The 17,172-nt window shown below is 48.1% G+C and overlaps 1 protein-coding gene across 4 annotated transcripts in view; it reads left to right on the top strand.

Moving 5' to 3' along the window:
- The first annotated feature begins 4,641 nt into the window (after positions 1 to 4,641).
- Positions 4,642 to 17,172, top strand: part of LOC144770830 (uncharacterized) — a 97,385-nt gene continuing 84,854 nt past the window's right edge. Inside the window, exons 1-2 of one of the 4 annotated variants that reach the window (XR_013599038.1) lie at positions 4,653 to 4,753; positions 6,510 to 6,701. Coding sequence is in view for 1 of the 4 variants with exons in the window: in XM_078655608.1 (XP_078511734.1) it covers positions 6,495 to 6,701 (207 nt within the window). In the remaining 3 variants the exon portion in view is untranslated. Of the gene's footprint in view, positions 4,754 to 6,458; positions 6,702 to 17,172 lie in introns of those variants that run through there. The other 3 variants (XR_013599039.1, XR_013599040.1, XM_078655608.1) reach the window with 3 other exon arrangements.

Below are 17,172 nucleotides of genomic sequence, written 5' to 3'. Positions count from 1 at the left end.
ATGTGAGCGAGATACGGCAGGTGTGCACGCTGAAATGGTTTTATGGCTTGTTGAGCCTTGATAGTATCTTGCTCGGCCACTGGGAGGGGAACTGACCTAACAAGTTCGGCCCGGGGCAATGGTTCTAACTTGTATAGGTCATAGAGAAGTCGATTAAGGAGTATGTGTCCTTGTGGAATTGAATTCAGCTGGATTAAGGCCTATGTAGAGGGCAACTCACAAAATGGCTGCCACACCTATAAATGGAAGCCGAGGGTTTTGAATGGAAATGACGATTTCGAGGTGAAATCGTCACGTGAATATGCTGAAAATGCTTGTGCATGATGTACTCGTCATTCTCGGTCTTTTAATACTAAACTCGTCAATTTACGACGAAGTTTTATTCTCGAGTGCGGACGTGTTACACGAGTCCGGAATTTTTCAGTACCACACTGCCAAACCTACTGGGATATAATCTACCCCCCAACATACTTTCTCCACCACTGAATTTAGTGGATGCAGCTACCTCCCCTTCCCAACCCTCCACTCTAGAAGTTTCACCCTCATTGGACATGTTAGGTTTGGAATCTCTAAGATCCATTTCATTCATGCAAGAATCCGACTCTTCAATTATTTTGGCAATGTCAATTGCATCTTTAAGAGAGGGTTCCTGGGCAGCCCATAAACGTTCCTGTGTCTTTCTGCTCCTACATTGAACAATCAGTTGATACCAAATCATTTCTTCAGTCATTGGACCAAATTTACATTTTAAGGAAAGTTCACGAAGTCTAGTGACAAAGTCATCAATAGACTCACCTACTCTCAGAGGCTGGGTATAAAATGTGTATCTTGTCAACACTATATTTGTTTCTTTTGCAAATCTCAATTCTAATCTTTTTCGTGCCTCTTCATAAACATTCTCAATGGGTTGACCACGTTCTTTGTTTGCAACAGGTAAGTACTTAAAGATGTGTTGTCCTTCTTTTCCTAAATTGGTGAGTAAAATTGCTTATTTCCTGTTGCTACTGTAATCTTGCGCATCCAAAGCTTCCAAGCAGTTATCAAACATCTCAATCCACTTATCCTATTCTATACTAGGACTCCCTGGCTGACTGAGAAAGTGAGGAGGATTAGATACCGCTGACACATCAAGGGCTGTTACATCCATTATGAATGAAAAAGTAAAATTCAATGTTAATTTGGCTAGAGATTAATTCCGTAAATGTCTGTTTACTGCTCTCAGTTTCAGTGTCTTTTGGTGAAACGTTGCATAAAGAAAATAAAGTCAAAATTAAACAAATATCTTCTTTGCATGAGAAACAGTTTACTTTTCTAATTATACCCACCTATGTTTCCAAAGCAAACCTTTTATCAGTACAGAAATTAACTCATGTACCACTTTAAACCACAGGATGGCAGTGTTTTTCCACAGAATATTACACAGCCCTGTTCTCCTTGCCGGCAAAATTGCAAATTAGACATGGACACGCTTTGTTTTCTTTCTACCCGTGTCAATTTCAGTCAGCTGATAGATGTTTTGCCTCACAATTCCTATGGCGCTGTTCTGATCCTTTATTGCCTCAAGATGACTGACAAGAGATTAGCTTCAATACGTCAATTTGCGTCAATTGATCTCTTTTCTGCAGTGCTGTGCCTCTCCTGTATCGCCCAACAAAGTCTGACAGAAAATTACTTCAGCGCGTCAATATAATTCCTACGCGCTCGTGTTTCTGCCACATCTGTGAGATATCTGTCAGTTTCACACAACTGACACTAGATACGTTTACGCAGACGTTCGCCTACCCATAGCTGCCAAGGTTTCAGATTGCCACGTGTGACATTTTTAAAATTTCTGTGAAATTAGGAGTGACATTCGAACGACTATGAGTGACACTTTATCACGAGCAAAAATCATGGAATGAAGAACTAGGGAAACTTATAAATATCAGAAATTATAGCCATTTGAGCAACAAGAAACTCAAAGAACTTGTTGAATCTGCTGCAGAGCACCAGAAATGGAAGGACACTAGTGGAAAAACATGCACTGGCACACGTAGTCTAAAGATAATATCTCTGCCTCAAGTGAAGTACTCTGGTACCAAAGGATGACAAGACAGAGCAGCCATGCGGCCTGCTGAGATTACGGTCTGCAGAATTAAATGAAATCTGAGATCTCTTGCAGATGTAATCCTGAAGGATGACGAGACAGAGCAGGCCTGCTCCTGCAAATACTGTGTCTCAATTATCAGATCAATGTGTGGTGCGCTCCGCACTGTGAAGCCATAATTTTACAACTGATGACAGCGGACAGGGGGCCTCTGAAGGAATGATGATGCAAGTCGTAACGGACCCCCTCCTCCCCCTTTGCCCGGCCGAGCCACAGACCAGTGTAATCTGTCACGCATTGGCGCGGAGCGCAGAACATTTGACCAAAGTAAACACTTACTCAGACTTCAGACTGATGCTGTCGCTACGTCCCGGTCCGCCTGGTGGCCGCGGTGTGAGCCTCACAGGGACCCGCGGCCGCATAGCACACTGCATCATGCACTCTTCTTCTCCCAGCAGAGTGACTCACTGACTCATCCCCCACCCAGCCGCACTTTGCGCCATCGATGTCTGCGATGCCTCTGATGCACTGCGTCGCGGGCGGCCATCTGTCCTGTCGGTCATGAGTGAACTCACTGCTCGGTCCGGCAACTCTGCTGGGTTTTATGGAATTCAAATTGCGGCACAGTATGCAACGGCAGCTCGTGGAGGACTCGACTCTCAGTTTGAGTCCCCCGCCACTTTTGACCTCACTTCCTCCAGCCCAGAACGTGACACACTACGGTCACATCCGGAGATTGAGCCCCCTGGTGTGCCACAGCTCTAGCGCTACCACTCCTGAACCTGCCTGGGCAGGCCCCTCTCCATGGTCTCGGTAATTGGCAGCTTGAGTGTCACTCTGTGTCTGGTGCGTGTGATGTGTGTCTGAAAGCTGCGCGGCGATGGAAATATAATTCTGTTGCCAGCACGAGTCAGCTGCCGGGCAGATTTAATTTGTAACAGTAGCACTCTCAGCCACTCGACTCCAGAGCTGAGAGCAGGTACGATTAACTATTAATGTACTGCCCAGTGCCTGCAGCAAGTCTGCGGGGAGCAGCAGTGGCCAATCCAGAGTGGCAGAAATGCGTGACAATGCATTTCAGTGCGGTGATGCAGATCACCACACTGAAATGCGTTAGCGTCACACCTGATGCGTGATACTTGGCAGGCCTGCCTACCACTTTCCTCACACTTATTTCCAGAAATAATCACACACTCTTCCTTGCTGCTACTATGCAGTGATAACTGTATGGGAAACGTTCATTCCCAAAATACAATGCGCCTAATTTCAGGCTTCATCACGTGTTTAGTCTCTCAGCTTGTTGGAATTTATCGGGTGGAGAAACGCCAATTACTCACTTGAGAAGATGATAAAAACTCATTAATTCGCTCCGAACTGGTGACTCAAGGTCAGTCACACCAGGTGATGTCTCGCCTTACTGAAACTTCGATCTCCTCCACATGCCAATTCCTCACTGTACGCCGTGTCGCCTGCTGACCGAAGAACCCCTCGTCACCAAAATCATGTTATAACGTACAACATGAGGCGGAAACAGGTTAAGGGTTCAAAGGCTTTATTGAGTATTCGGTGAGCGCCCGTTATTGTCGGTTAACCTCTTCAGTGCTGCGCGAATTTCGCTGCAGTGCTGAAGGGTTATAAATCATATTGGCTCATGACGGAAATGTTCCGTCATCAGCACCGGAGCACCGACGCTGATGACGGAACCGTTCCGTCATGAGCATGGAAGGGGTTAAAGTGCTTTGGTTTGGCCCTTATCATGGTGGCTTACGGTTCATTTTCGCCAACATAGGAACATTTCTCCTTCAAACCTTTGAATTCAACTACACAGTGAGACTTTCAGCAAACACAAACTTTGCCCTGACAAAGTTCTTTCACGAATGAAACGCGTTGGCTGTTGCTTTTTATCTATGAATTTGGATTTATATGATTAAAGACTATTTTCCACGAAGGAACTGATTTGGCTTCATTCTTTAATCTTGGATACCTGCGTAGTGCACCTCTCCATCGTCTCCGCATCTTTGTTTCCCGGTTGGGTTGTACCCCGCAACGGTGGGTACAGGAGCAGTGTATGCAAACCACATGAACAGAATTACTGCTAAATACTTTGGGAAATACTCAGGGGGTGTGCGGCATCTGGAGTCTACCCTTGACCTCTTTGCATTCAAGACAGGTTCAAAGGCTTTTTTAGACACAGCAACATAGCATCAGCGCACCCGTCCTCTTCAGCCAGCAACTGCCAACTGATTCTACAGCGTGTGACTCTCAGGATAGAATCCCTGGATCACAACATTCCACTGTGGCGCGAGGAGCGTCCCCACAGTGCGGACAAGATTACAACAGAATGCTTCTTTGTCCTTCTTTTTGAGCTGCCTTTTTCCACTGGCAGAAGCCACGTGGTCTACATTTGCAAGTCAATACATCTTTACAACCCCGCGACTCCTCGCACCTGTATCTGCAACCAATGGGAGGCAGGGGGCTGTCAGCCAATCAGAGCCCGCGCCGCCTCAGGCTAGAGAGAAGTGCGCTCGCAGCAGTTACAGTAAAACCGTTGAACCACCGAGAGCGCGCGGGATAGAGGGAGCGCCGGGCAGAGTGAGCGGAGAGGAGAGAGGGCCGGGCAGAGAGTGAGCGGAGAGAGTGAGCGCCGGGCAGAGAGGAGGGAAGAGGGTGAGCAGGAAGGAGAGGAGAGAAGAGAGTGAGCTGGGCGGGGAGAAGAAAGTGAGCTGGGCGAGAAGAGAGTGAGCAGGGCGGAGAGGAGAGAAGAGAGTGATCTGGGCGAGAAGAGAGTGAGCAGGGCGGAGAGTAGAAGAGAGTGTGAGGAGGAGAGTGCGCGGTATAGAAAGGAGAGAAGTGCGCGCGTAGGGGAGAGTACGGACAGACTCGTGGCAGCATGGACAGGAGAGAGTACTTGGCACTGTTGGGAGAAGACTCTATATACGGCATGCGTGGGAGTGGAGATTTAAGGTCATATGAAGATTTAGGATCATACCGCATGCGTGAGAGTCGATATTACGCGGAGCGCGAAGAGAGCTCTGTGGCCCCGAAGTGTCCCTTGGGGGACCTCAGAGGCCACTTATTAACAGCGAGAGATTCTGCCCGCAGTGCTCGAGCTGCGCTCACCTGGCGGCTCGTGGAGCGCTTTGCAGCGCTACCAGAGAGCAAAGAAGTGCTTCTCCTGAGCGTTTACCGGGCAACCTCGGGTGACACGTCTGAGGCCGTCGAGCGCCTCCTGGAAGCGCTGGAGCAGCTCTTGAGAGAAGCACTAAAATCTGACTGGGCGTCTTGCCGCCTGTGCGAGTGGCGGGGTGCCCCAGTCGTCCTGTGTGTTGACCCTCTTTACATGATGCTGCGGTCCGTCTCGTTCACACAGTTGACGCCCGACGAGCTCTTTACAGAAAAGCTGACCCTGGGGGGCCCGGCCGGGCAGGGTGACCGGTGTGATACCGTCCAGCGCCTCTTGACCCGGGTTACAGAGGCCCTGACAGCTGCAGCAGAGCAGACTCTCCAGAGCCCAGACGCCGAGGGTCACACGTCCGAGGCTTCCCGGCGCATCCTGACGGGAGCCCTGCAGCTGGCGAGCGCCGCGCACGGCTGCGCCGCGAGTCTGTGCGGAGCAAGCCTGGGGCACGGGGCGCTCTACGAGGCCCGCAGCCTCTTGGTGACCCTCGCAGGGCACTTGAGGAAAGCGGCCTCCTTGGTGAGGTCCTACCGTGAAAGCAAGAAGCGGGCAGCAGAGCCCGTGGGGAAGGATGAGGCGGCTCGGGCCTCCCAGCGCCTCTGGAGGCAACTTGAAGCGCTCTTGATTGCAACGAAATCTGCCCTGAGGACTTGGGATGGGGCCGTCCAGGGGCTCGTGGACCACCAGGGAGAGCCCCCGAGTTTCACCTCTGTGTCCGTGGGGCAGGGAGGGGACACCGCAAGTCAGGGGGACGCGTCTGTGGCCCCGCAGAGTCTGGTGAGAGGCCATTCCCCTTTCTGGATGGAAGGACCGACTGTCCTCAGACGTTACTATCCTACCCACGAGGCAGGGGGGAGACACCGCGGGGCAGAGAGGCGATGCCGCGGGGCAGGAAGGGGGCGACTCTTGTCAGGGAGGTGACCCTGCGGGGCAGGGAGGAGGGGACCCCGCGGGGCAGGGAGGAGGGGATCCCGCGGGGCAGGGAGGAGGGGACCTCGCGGGGAAGGTGGGATTGGACCCCACGGGGCAGGGAGGGGGAGACCCCGTGGGGCAGGGAGGAGGGGACCCCGCGGGGCAGGGAGGAGGGGACCCCGCGGGGCAGGGGGGATGGGACCCCGCGGGGCAGGGAGGTGGAGACCCCGTGGGGCAGGGAGGAGGGGACCCCACGGGGCAGGGAGGGGGAGACCCCCGGGTCAGAGTTGCTTGTCTAAGGCCTTCCGCCTCCTCTTGATGCCTCTTGCACAGATCGAGAGCAGAGCACAAGACACTGTCTTTACATTGCAACATCTAACTGGGGATCAGAGATACCCCCATTGGGGCGCCAGGGACCTCTTCAGAGCCCTTGCAGAGCACCTGAAGCAAGCGGTGTCCCTCTGTGACCGGTCAGCTGGACTGGTGGAGAAAAGCAGAAGGATCCAGATCCAAGCTCGTGCTGCGGTAAGTACCCATCTCCATAGGATCTACCCCCGCCCGTTCTGTGCAACACAATAGGTGGAGCAAATTCAGAACAAATCAAAACATTCACCCCACGTCAAGAGATCTGGGTTAAATCCATAACTCTTTTGCTCACCATGCACCCCAGTTTATGCCAAGCCAGTCTCCCTGGACTGGAAAGAAGCATCCTAGGACCAGTTTCGGGGTTTCACCCCTCTTCAGCCAGAATAGCTTGATTCCAGTGGCACAGTGAGCCTGGGGCCCAGTCTGGGCATACCCGGCGCACTTAGGGTGAGGAAGCAAAAGACACACAATAGATGGACGGAATGCAGAACACATTAAAACATTCACCCCCCAGTCAAGAGATCTGGGTTAAATCCATCATTCTTTTGCTCAACATACCACCCCAGCTTAGACCTTGCCATATGCAAATCAGTCTTGACCCTGTGCCTCATGGGAACAGTTCAGATCGAACTGCCAAGCCAGGTCCTCCCTGGCCCGGCTGGGTCCAAACTGGAATGGTATGGGGAGCACAAAAAAAATGAATTTAGGCCCGGATCTCTGTACTGGTGTGAATGTATGACATTGTTCTGCATTCTGTCAATTAATTGTTCTTTTTTCGATTCAATTCAAGAATTCTTTATTTCGGCCAATATGACTATAAAAGGACAAGTACGAAAAACACCACAATTCATACATATAAATTCCAAAAGTAAAGTGCATGTGCAATACAGTATCAAAGAATTCCAATTAAAAGTTGTAAAATGTATGTAATAAATACATTAAAATGGGCATTGATGGTGTTTAAGATTTAAAAAAAGGGTGAGGTTGATACCAGTATAAAATCACAAAAAAGTGATGGAGTGATCAAATTAAGCAGAGCCTGATTGTTCCTTTTTCATACTGTGCATCCGGCAACGGCTGTGGTGAGCGCCTACTGGTGTTTGGGGGTGGGGGAGGTTGTTGGCACATGGGGCGGGTGCAGTGACACAGGGCATTCGGTGACAGGGCACAGCGTGACTGGGTGATATAGGACGCTCTGCACATATACTTAAAACAGTGAATATACTCACCGACTGAGTGCAGAGCGGGACCTACCTACTGGAGGAGGGCTTTGGGCTTTCTTATGTAGCCCAAGTCATGTTATTTTAGAAATGCATCAGTGACTCTTTACAATTAGAATGAACATATTTGAACTATAGTGATTTGATGTATGTCAAGCGATGCCAGTGAAAAAAAGAGAGCCATATATTGTAATTGCATTTATATAGCCCGTACTACTCCTGACGAGGTATCCGCGAATTGATATCTGAAAAGTGTGTGGAAAGGTGTTACATTGAAGATGACACTCCAATTAGGTTAAATTTAGTTTATTGCAGAGAAGAGCAGGTACACAGCCAGACAGGTTAGCAGTCAGCATCAACTGAATACCATTGGAATACATAGGTAAGAACACTGTGTAAGAACTCTATAAAGTGGAATGTGGAATGAACACTGTTAAAGTGGTATAACATGTATGTATTACACAACATAACAAAAGGACAGATCAAATTCCCGGTGCTGGCAGCTGTTTCGCTTGTTGTTATAGCAGGTCTCGTAGCGTGCATCGTAGGTAAATTGCTGTCTCTTTCACGTGATCCGCCGCTAGGACTAGAAGGCGTACGTCTTTGACGGAGGACGTGCGACACCTACTGGCTATTGCAGGTTCTTCGATTTATGAAATGCAAATGTTTAATAGACATGACACCTGGACGATATTTAGACACATGTAAAGGAAACAGACTTGGATACAAATTGTTGAGCGTCCTTTGAATAACAGTAAAGCTCATGTTTTTTCGCCCCAGATGCTTTCGTCGCCCCAACATACAAATAAAAGCCATGGGGACGACATTATATGATGACCTAATGATGATTAGCTGTAAGCCTTGACTAAGTGCATCACACCTTTCACATGCTCAAACCACCTGTGTATGCTCTGTATTATGTCTGTTCCATTTATTTTTTATTTTTTATTAGGGGGAGGGAATGGGATAACAGAAAAACTAATGAGAAATTTGGGCGGCATTAACTTGACAATCGAGGCTTTTATAGAAGATACCAGAAAATATTTAGCAACTGACTTTTTCGATAGCATTTCTGTAAGCTGCGGGTTCAGTTGGGATAACTGCACGAAAATATAATAACACTGTATTGTTGTATCTACTGAAAACTTGATGAAGTTTTGATAAAAAACAAATCAATGTTCTTCCCTCTCCCAGCAGAATAAAGCTTAATACTGTACTGTTCACTCAGCACAGAGAAGCTTTTCCTTGAATATGATCAACTTCCAATCCCTTCACCGGGATCAAAAAGTGGAAATCATTTTTTCTCGATATTTACTTCTTCTATGTAGTGGAACGGCCCAAAGGGTTCCTACCCCACGTCGAAAGATGTCAAAGTTGGCATAAAATAGGCAAAACCATTTAAATTTGCACTGGACAGGAGGTCCTAAATCATATCTGGCCTAGTGCCCCAAAAATCCCAAGGCCAGGTGTGGCAGGGTGCCACTTGAGCCACAGACGTAGTTAACTCAAACAAATCCATCGCTGGACACATATAGAGTTACCAGAGGGACAGGAGCCTGCGTAGCAGCCAGGCCCTGAGACGGTTTAACTGGAGGTCTGTGTCTGTGGTCCATGACTCATAGGGGTACAGAGATGGCAACCATGAAGGTGGGAATAGCGTAAGCATGCACCCATCCGCGTGGGGCCCTGCAGGACATCCTCCATAGGCTGATGAGGCTGGTCTTGCGTAGATACTGATAGTGTGTCCCCCTAGGCATCTTTGCCTGTCCCTTTTGCTTCATTCATGCAAGCTTGGGACCAGGCAACTGAGATTCACTCAATTGTCATCCGGTAACCGAGAGAATGTCCATGATGGGTATCTGCTAAGAGTGGACCCTCGTTGTGTATTCCCAAATATCCCCTTCTTTTATACTAAACATGTACACGGGCCAAAGATTGTGTAATCTGATTTACGGTGTCTCGCACACTATTAAAAAAAAAAATCGAATGCCCTGTCCCGCATTCTAAAAGAGGGTGATGTCGTGTCCTATCCGCACCCTCCCACACTCATGCTGTAGTGTGATATTGTGAAAGTGTTAGAGACACGTGTGATGTGCAGGCCCAGTAGAACTCATGATTTTGCCTTGTTTATCCCTGTTGGTTATAGTTACACATGTGTAATTCTTTTAAGTGCCCCAACATTTGATTGCCATGTCATTTCGACCTGCTTTCTGATTGTGATTGTGCTGTGTAGTTTGATTTTTGTTTTTTAATCGAATTAAAGAATAGGTTCTAAGTTCTGTTTGCATTTCTTATCAATAATGAGATTCTCCGATTACTAGCCCAGAGAAACAGACAACGAGCTCTGAAAAATAGTGGATGTTCAGGCTATTCGCACTGACCCCTAGACTTAAAAAAACAAAACCGCCCATGCAGCATATGATCACCGACACCCGGACTTGCTACTAATAGAACTTTGGTATAGAGAAGTAGCAGACCGGCGTTTTATAGTGCATGTGTAGTCTGTGACACCTGAGTGTCTTTTCATGATTATTTTTGTGTTGTCCTTCACGTGAAGACTTGCAACGTGGTATAGTGGACTCACACAGTGGTACGGTGAATTCCACAGTGATACACAAGTAAGAAATGCTTAATTTTGATATGAGTTATTTATCATTTATTACCCTGGTGTCCTGCTATTTAATAGTAACACGCTTTAATAGCGTGGGCTCCAAACACTTTCATTTTGATGCTTATAACAGTTGATGTTCTAACCGAGCTCCAAGGAATACAGTTTTATCAAACTTGAATGCCTCTATAGTTAGGTTGTTTTACCTGATGTGCCCCAGCTAATGACTCCCGGGATCCGCACACCTCTGCTATTGGTGCTCAACCCACTGAACTATCCTAGTTGTTACATTTGGAAAATGTTCTTGGACACCATCCTGCAGCTTTCTTGACTCCCGGTCTCCGAGGTCCAAAAGGGCGCACCTGTGTCTGAATGTTTCACTTCACCAGCAGTCCGCCTACGTGTTCTGATTTCACTTAACTATCAGCCTGCCCTTGTGTCCTGATTTCACTTCACTACCAGTCTGCCCGTTTGTCCTGATTTCACTTCACTAGTAGTCGGCCCTCGTGTCCTGATTTCACTTCACTAGCAGTCGGCCCCCGTGTTCTGGTTCCACTTCACTATCAGCCTGCTCTTGTGTCCTGATTTCACTTCACTAGCAGTCTGCTCTTGTGTCCTGATTTCACTTCACTAACAGCCTGCTCTTGTGTCCTGATTTCACTTCACTAGCAGTCGGCCCTCGTGTCCTGATTTCACTTCACTAGCAGCCTACTGTCGTGTCCTGATTTCACTTCACTAGCAGTCGGCCCTCGTGTCCCGATTTCACTTCACTAGCAACCTGCTCTCGTGTCCTGATTTCACTTCACTAGCAGCCTGCTCTCGTGTCTTGATTTCACTTCACTAGCAGTCGGCCCTCATGTCCTGATTTCACTTCACTAGCAGCCTGCTCTCGTGCCTGATTTCACTTCACTAGCAGTCGGCCCTCGTGTCCTGATTTCACTTCACTAGCAGCCTGCTCTCTTGCCCTGATTTCACTTCACTAGCAGTCGGCCCTCGTGTCCTGATTTCACTTCACTAGCAGTCTGTCCTCGTGTCCTGATTCCAATTCACTAGCAGCCTGCTCTCGTGTCCTGATTTCACCTCACTAACAGCCTGCTTTCGTGTCCTGATTTCACTTCACTAACAGCCTGCTCTCGTGTCCTGATTTCACTTCACTAGCAGTCAGCCCTCGTGTCCTGATTTCACTTCACTAGCAGTCTGTCCTCGTGTCCTGATTCCAATTCACTAGCAGCCTGCTCTCGTGTCCTGATTTCACTTCACTAACAGCCTTCTCTCGTGTCCTGATTTCACTTCACTAACAGCCTGCTCTCGTGTCCTGATTTCAATTAACTAGCAGTCGACCCTCGTGTCCTGATTTCGGTTCACTAGCTGTCTGTCCCCTTGTCCTGATTTCACTTCACTAGCACTCTGTCCTCGTGTCCTGATTTCAGTTCACTAGCAGCCTGCCCTTGAATCCTGATCTCACTCGACTTGCAGCCTATCCTTCTTAATTGAGTGTTTCAGTAACCACCTTCACTTTGATTTAGCCTCATGTTTTATATTTCTGAGATTTGTTTTCACCTAGTAGCTAGTGCTGTGTCACAGTGTAAAGTGACATAAATATTGCGTTGTAATTATAAATTGCAAAACAATTGTTCCATTCTGAGTATACTTTCTATAACTAGGCAATATTTTTGTAAACTATCTTTGAGATTTGATATTTGACACCAATATTCTGGTTTCACAGTATAGCCATGTGCCCATGTTTCCTAAACGTTTTATCCCAGTGTGGGCGTTCACTTGTGTCCTGAGGAACCTCACAGTAGCATCCTGTCATTGTGTCTTGGGAGAAGTGTGCCCTTGTGTCCTGAGTATGGGCTGGGAGCAGCCTGCCTGTGATAATCTGCATTCCTTTTTAATTGTGATGACTATGCATTCATTATTTGAACATCTTTGTATGTGAACATATTGTCGTTTGTTTCTTTGCAAGTGCATAATTCATTTGTAATTCCATGCTCTGTGTGCCCGCCGGTATAACGCCCGCACTGTGCCCATTCCTGGAAAGTACCTTACCTCTGTATTTGTATTACTAAACACAGCCAACAGTCGTTGTATTTGGTGGCATTGTTGGCCGCAGTTTTATTACATGTTACATACGTTATACATGTGCAACTCCCCTGGACACTTTCTTGTGGCCAGGGTCATAAATCAACATCATACTCTATTCCGCATAGGGAATCATACCGTTCTCATTTGGACATCATAAACCCCTGGTCATTAATCATTGGGGTATCATAAATCATTCTGCCACAATCGGCCATCATTTGGTTGTCATAGAACATTCTGCCGGTTACTCATAAACCAACCGTCATAAATCATGGGCCATAAATCATTGTGGTCTCATAAATCATTCTGTCACAAACGGTTATCATTTCGTTATATCATTCATCAGGATCATCACAAATCATCAGCCATAAATGATTGGCTGGTCATAAATCACTTGTCTGTCTTTTGCTCATTTGCATCTCCTGGGCTGGTAAATCACCCTGACCGTAGATTGCTCCTTGTTGTTCTCCACGCCCCTTTGCGTGCGAGGGGTAGCCTTTCCCCCGGAGTTAGGTCCAAACTCGCTACCTTGCGGTCTCTTTTGTGCCCTACCATCTGGCGGGGGCTGGGCTGCGAGTGCCGTCTCCGTTTTCTACCTCCTTTTTGTCAGGCCTACTCACCCTGCCGTGCGGCATCCCAGTGTGAGTGGCCCTCCTTCTACACACCGCCCTGTCGGTGTGTTTCCATATCCAAACCAATACCCTGTTGTTTCTGACAGCACTGCAATGCTGCTGTTCCTTGGTGTGAGTGGGTGGGACTAGAAATTCTCGGCGCCGCTCCCCCAGCTCCATGATGTAGAATGAGCTGCCCCAGGGGGAGCGTCGCCCTATATCTCCCCTTTTCGTCTTCCAGCCCTGGGCTGTAAAAGGGGGAGGGGGTACCACCCTATTGGGTGACCTGAGCCCTCATCAGGACCCCCTTGTTGCGCGGGGCATCTTGGCGGCGTAAACCAGTTCTGCTTCCTTTTGGGCTCTGGCGGCCATTATGGCGCCGGCCCTCGAGGCCCCCTTCGGGGGCAGCCTCTGCTAAAGTGGTCATTCTGCAGGAGAGCGGTGGAGACATGGCAGAGCTGGAAGGACACTGGAGGATGGGCTCCTCATTTTATCCTCAGTAAATGTACAACTTACATTTGCCTGCTGTACTTCTTATTTTCAACAAACCTTGCTTCAATATATTGGTGACAATATGGGATGCAGCTCATTTTGAGCATTTTTGAGCCGGTTCTCAGCGTCAGTGTGCCAACAGTTATTGGTGTTTGCAGACAAGGGGTGCAATGCTGTTGTTTCCTGGGCATTGCTTCACAAATTTCACAGTTTTTAGGTCAAGCCTAGAGTCGGCGAGAATCTGCTTCTCTGCGAGACGTGGAGTGTGGAATAAAAGCCCCGCCCACTCTCCGCCCATATTTGTAATTTGGCTTGTGTCATTGTCCTTTGTAAATGCTGGCATTCTGATTCCTTAATAGGCTTCTTAAGCACTCCTTAGTACCTCTTTGCCTTCATCTGTAATCTCCCATAGTTACTGGCCCCTTTACTTTGGTTGTTACACGGTACGTGTTATTTAGTGTTGTAAGCACTATTTTCTTTATTGATTTTCTCCTACTTCAGGCACAACTACATGCTTTGCTTACTTTTAGTGCACTGTGCGTGCTTTCACTTTCCAAGTAGCCGGGACAATCACGCCTGCTTGTTTGCAATGCCATAGGTCGCACATTTAAACGCAAGATCTATTGCATTGCAAATATTTTTTGGGTTCAGTTTGTTATAATTCTTATATTTTATCTCCCTGTGCCCTCTCTCCCCACCCCCTCATTCCTCCCACAACAGTACGAGTGCACCCCCACGACCCCAACAACATCGCTGCGATGGCTGCTTTGTTGTTTTCAATTACATTTGTAAACTTCCGTTAGCTGCAAACATCGCTTTTAAAATTACATTTGTGCACTTATATAACACAGGCAGGGCAGTCAACAATTAATTTTTAAAAATGTACAAATATTTACAAAATATTGAGCCAACACCAAGGCTCGAACACCATCCCCGGCTCTGAGTCGGTAGATTTCAGGGAGGTTACAGTGGCAAAGAGCACACTGATTTATTCCTCTCACAAGACTACTTGCCAGTACCCCACCACCACAACAAGATCGCTTCTCCTTTCACGTAATATTGTATATTCTATTTAAACTAAAAGCCCCTCCTGAGTGTTCAACGTTGTTTTGCAGATTCACTGTTGTACCGCAAGCTCATTGTGCAGGCTTCCTTTATCAATATGGCAGAATTGCTTGTTGAAATGTCTGTAAGTAACCCACAGTGCATATATCTCCTAGAAATCAACTCACAGAAAATAACAACAAGCAATTCTGCCATATAAACACGCTAAAGACCATTGCTGTAGTTTGGTTATACCACCTGTTAGAACCTGAGATGCCAGGTCACCTAGGGTAGCCTGGCCTAGGGGTAAGACATGCAATTCTAGAGGCACAGTGTGAAGGTTGCAGACCACCCAGCAGTAAACCCACGCAATAGCACTTAAAAAGGACACTACACCGACTTGTTAGGAAAATATGAGTTGTTTTATAAAAATAAGATTCTCTTTGGTTTAGCTCTCAGTATTCACACAGGAAAATTTACACTTAGTTCAGGAGAAATTATAACACTTGTTTGTCTGTGGAAACGGAATTACAACTCAATACATTCAACTTGTAAATATTCTTAGTCTTTCACAGTTACTAAATTGACATCTTATGCAGATTTCCTTTTGGAGATGAAAGCACAATACTTATTAATCAGGAAATTAATACAGTCTCTGCCAAGGTGCTAGCTTAAATCATCAACTTTACATTACTAGAGTTTCTAGCATTTAATTAGGCAAAGTTTCTAAATATGACCTATACTCTACAACTGGTCTCAGTAATAGCAATAATACTTTTAAACTGCTATGCAAGTCATTAATTAATTCCAATAGTTAAACATGCACCATAACCATGTCTGGTAGGTAACCCTTCTAATTTCCTAGGACAGTTAACTATGCAATGTGCTTTTACTTTGCTTCTCAGAAACTCTACTCCATCAGAGGGGGCAAGCTGTCATTAATTGTCAAGAGCCAGGAGTTGATTGGGACTTTTATATTCTTTGCACCCCTCAGGTAACCAGGCTTCTTGAGATAGTCAGTTTTTTAACAGTTAAGCCCCTCGTTTTCCAGGCTCTCCACCCTCCTCCTCTCTCTTAGTTTCACCCAGTGTGGGGAGGAAACCAGACGATCAGGAGGCCTAACCAGCTCTCCCTCGCCACCCCTCACTCCTCCCTGCTTACTTGCGAGGGTGGCCAGCAGGCGGATCCTCCGCTCACCCTCTGGGCCTCAAGACGCTTCTCCTCTCCTGTTCGGCCTCCCCGCCCCCTCACAGAGGAGCGGAGACCTTCCCAGAAGCAGAACCGAAGCGCTGACACGGTGATGCAGCCTCGCAACAGGGCTGCTCCTCACCGTCAAGGATCTGTCCCTCGGCGCTCAAATCGGTCCCAGCCACTCGTCCAAGCCGCCTCCTCCTCTCGGCTCTCCTCAGACGCGGACGTCGTCGACTTCCACACACGGCCTCTTCCGCGCATGCGCGGGGGTAAAGCGACTCCGCACCGGGCCTGCTCAGTCCTCGGCCCCTCCAACAAGGCAGTCCCCAGTTCAGTGGGGAATGAGCGCGCTGGCGCCTGGCATGAACACTACGCCCTCACTCTTCTCACACACTGGGACCAGGGAATTCCCCACAGGACGGCGCCTGCGTCCAGCGACGGCCTCGCTACCTCTCCTCACAGTTCCAGCGACCTCAGCGCTAATCCAGCGCTATTCTACCAGCGCAGGCTTGGGGGTCACTTTACTCAGCCTTACCCTGCTTCCGCCTCTCTTAAGGATGGCTCCTCTCCACCACTAGATTTCGCCCCAGCCAGTAAGTGATGAACTCTGGGGGGGGGAAAAGGTTCTGCCACTAAAGAAAGTCACGGCAGCCAGTGGCAGGATACAGATGTCCACTGCACGAGGGGGGGCCACAAGGATTTACCCCTACCTCTACTGAACACTGCTCAAAAAGAGCCTCTCTCTCTGCTGGGCAGAGGACTGCGCACCGCAGCACTGCAGTCTCCTTCTCCTGAAGACTTCCCCTATATTATTTAGACAAGGGGCAAGCTAGGCGCCCAGGGTCTCCATTAACCCTCAACAGCGGGGCCAGGACAAGTAACCAAAAGGGGAGTAGTGGGGTGGATCGATAAGGCAGCTTCCCAGTCCAGGAGGTCAACCCTATGTCTAACCTTTTCCCACCCTTAGCTACAGCCTGTCCTCCAGCTGACTTCCACAGGTAGACAAAATGGCTGCCCCGCATTCCGCCTTATATAGGCTGCCCCTCAGTGGTCCAGAATGGACCAGAAGGTTCTGGAATGCCCTATACTGGTCTATGGGTAAGTCCTGGGCTTGGCAGTTAGGGCAGTTGGTAGCCACCATTTTGTGGTTCCAACTTTCCCTGTCAGAACAGGCCTCTGGGCCTGAGGTAAAAGATTAAGAGGGGAAAAAAAACACTTATCCCCTTGACCAACACCTATAAAAAGTAGTAGACACAAAAATTATTAAGGGTATGAGGGGCAAAAAGGGGACAAAATAAATAATAATTGGGAGGGACTACGCAAAAAATCGAGACAGGTCTAACACGCGTCCCCCCCAGCTGAAAGTGGGGAGAACTACC

This window comes from Lissotriton helveticus, chromosome 7 (genome assembly GCF_964261635.1).
Source record: "Lissotriton helveticus chromosome 7, aLisHel1.1, whole genome shotgun sequence".
In the NCBI taxonomy this organism is placed as follows: domain Eukaryota; kingdom Metazoa; phylum Chordata; class Amphibia; order Caudata; family Salamandridae; genus Lissotriton; species Lissotriton helveticus.
This window is presented reverse-complemented; position numbering and strand designations above follow the sequence as displayed.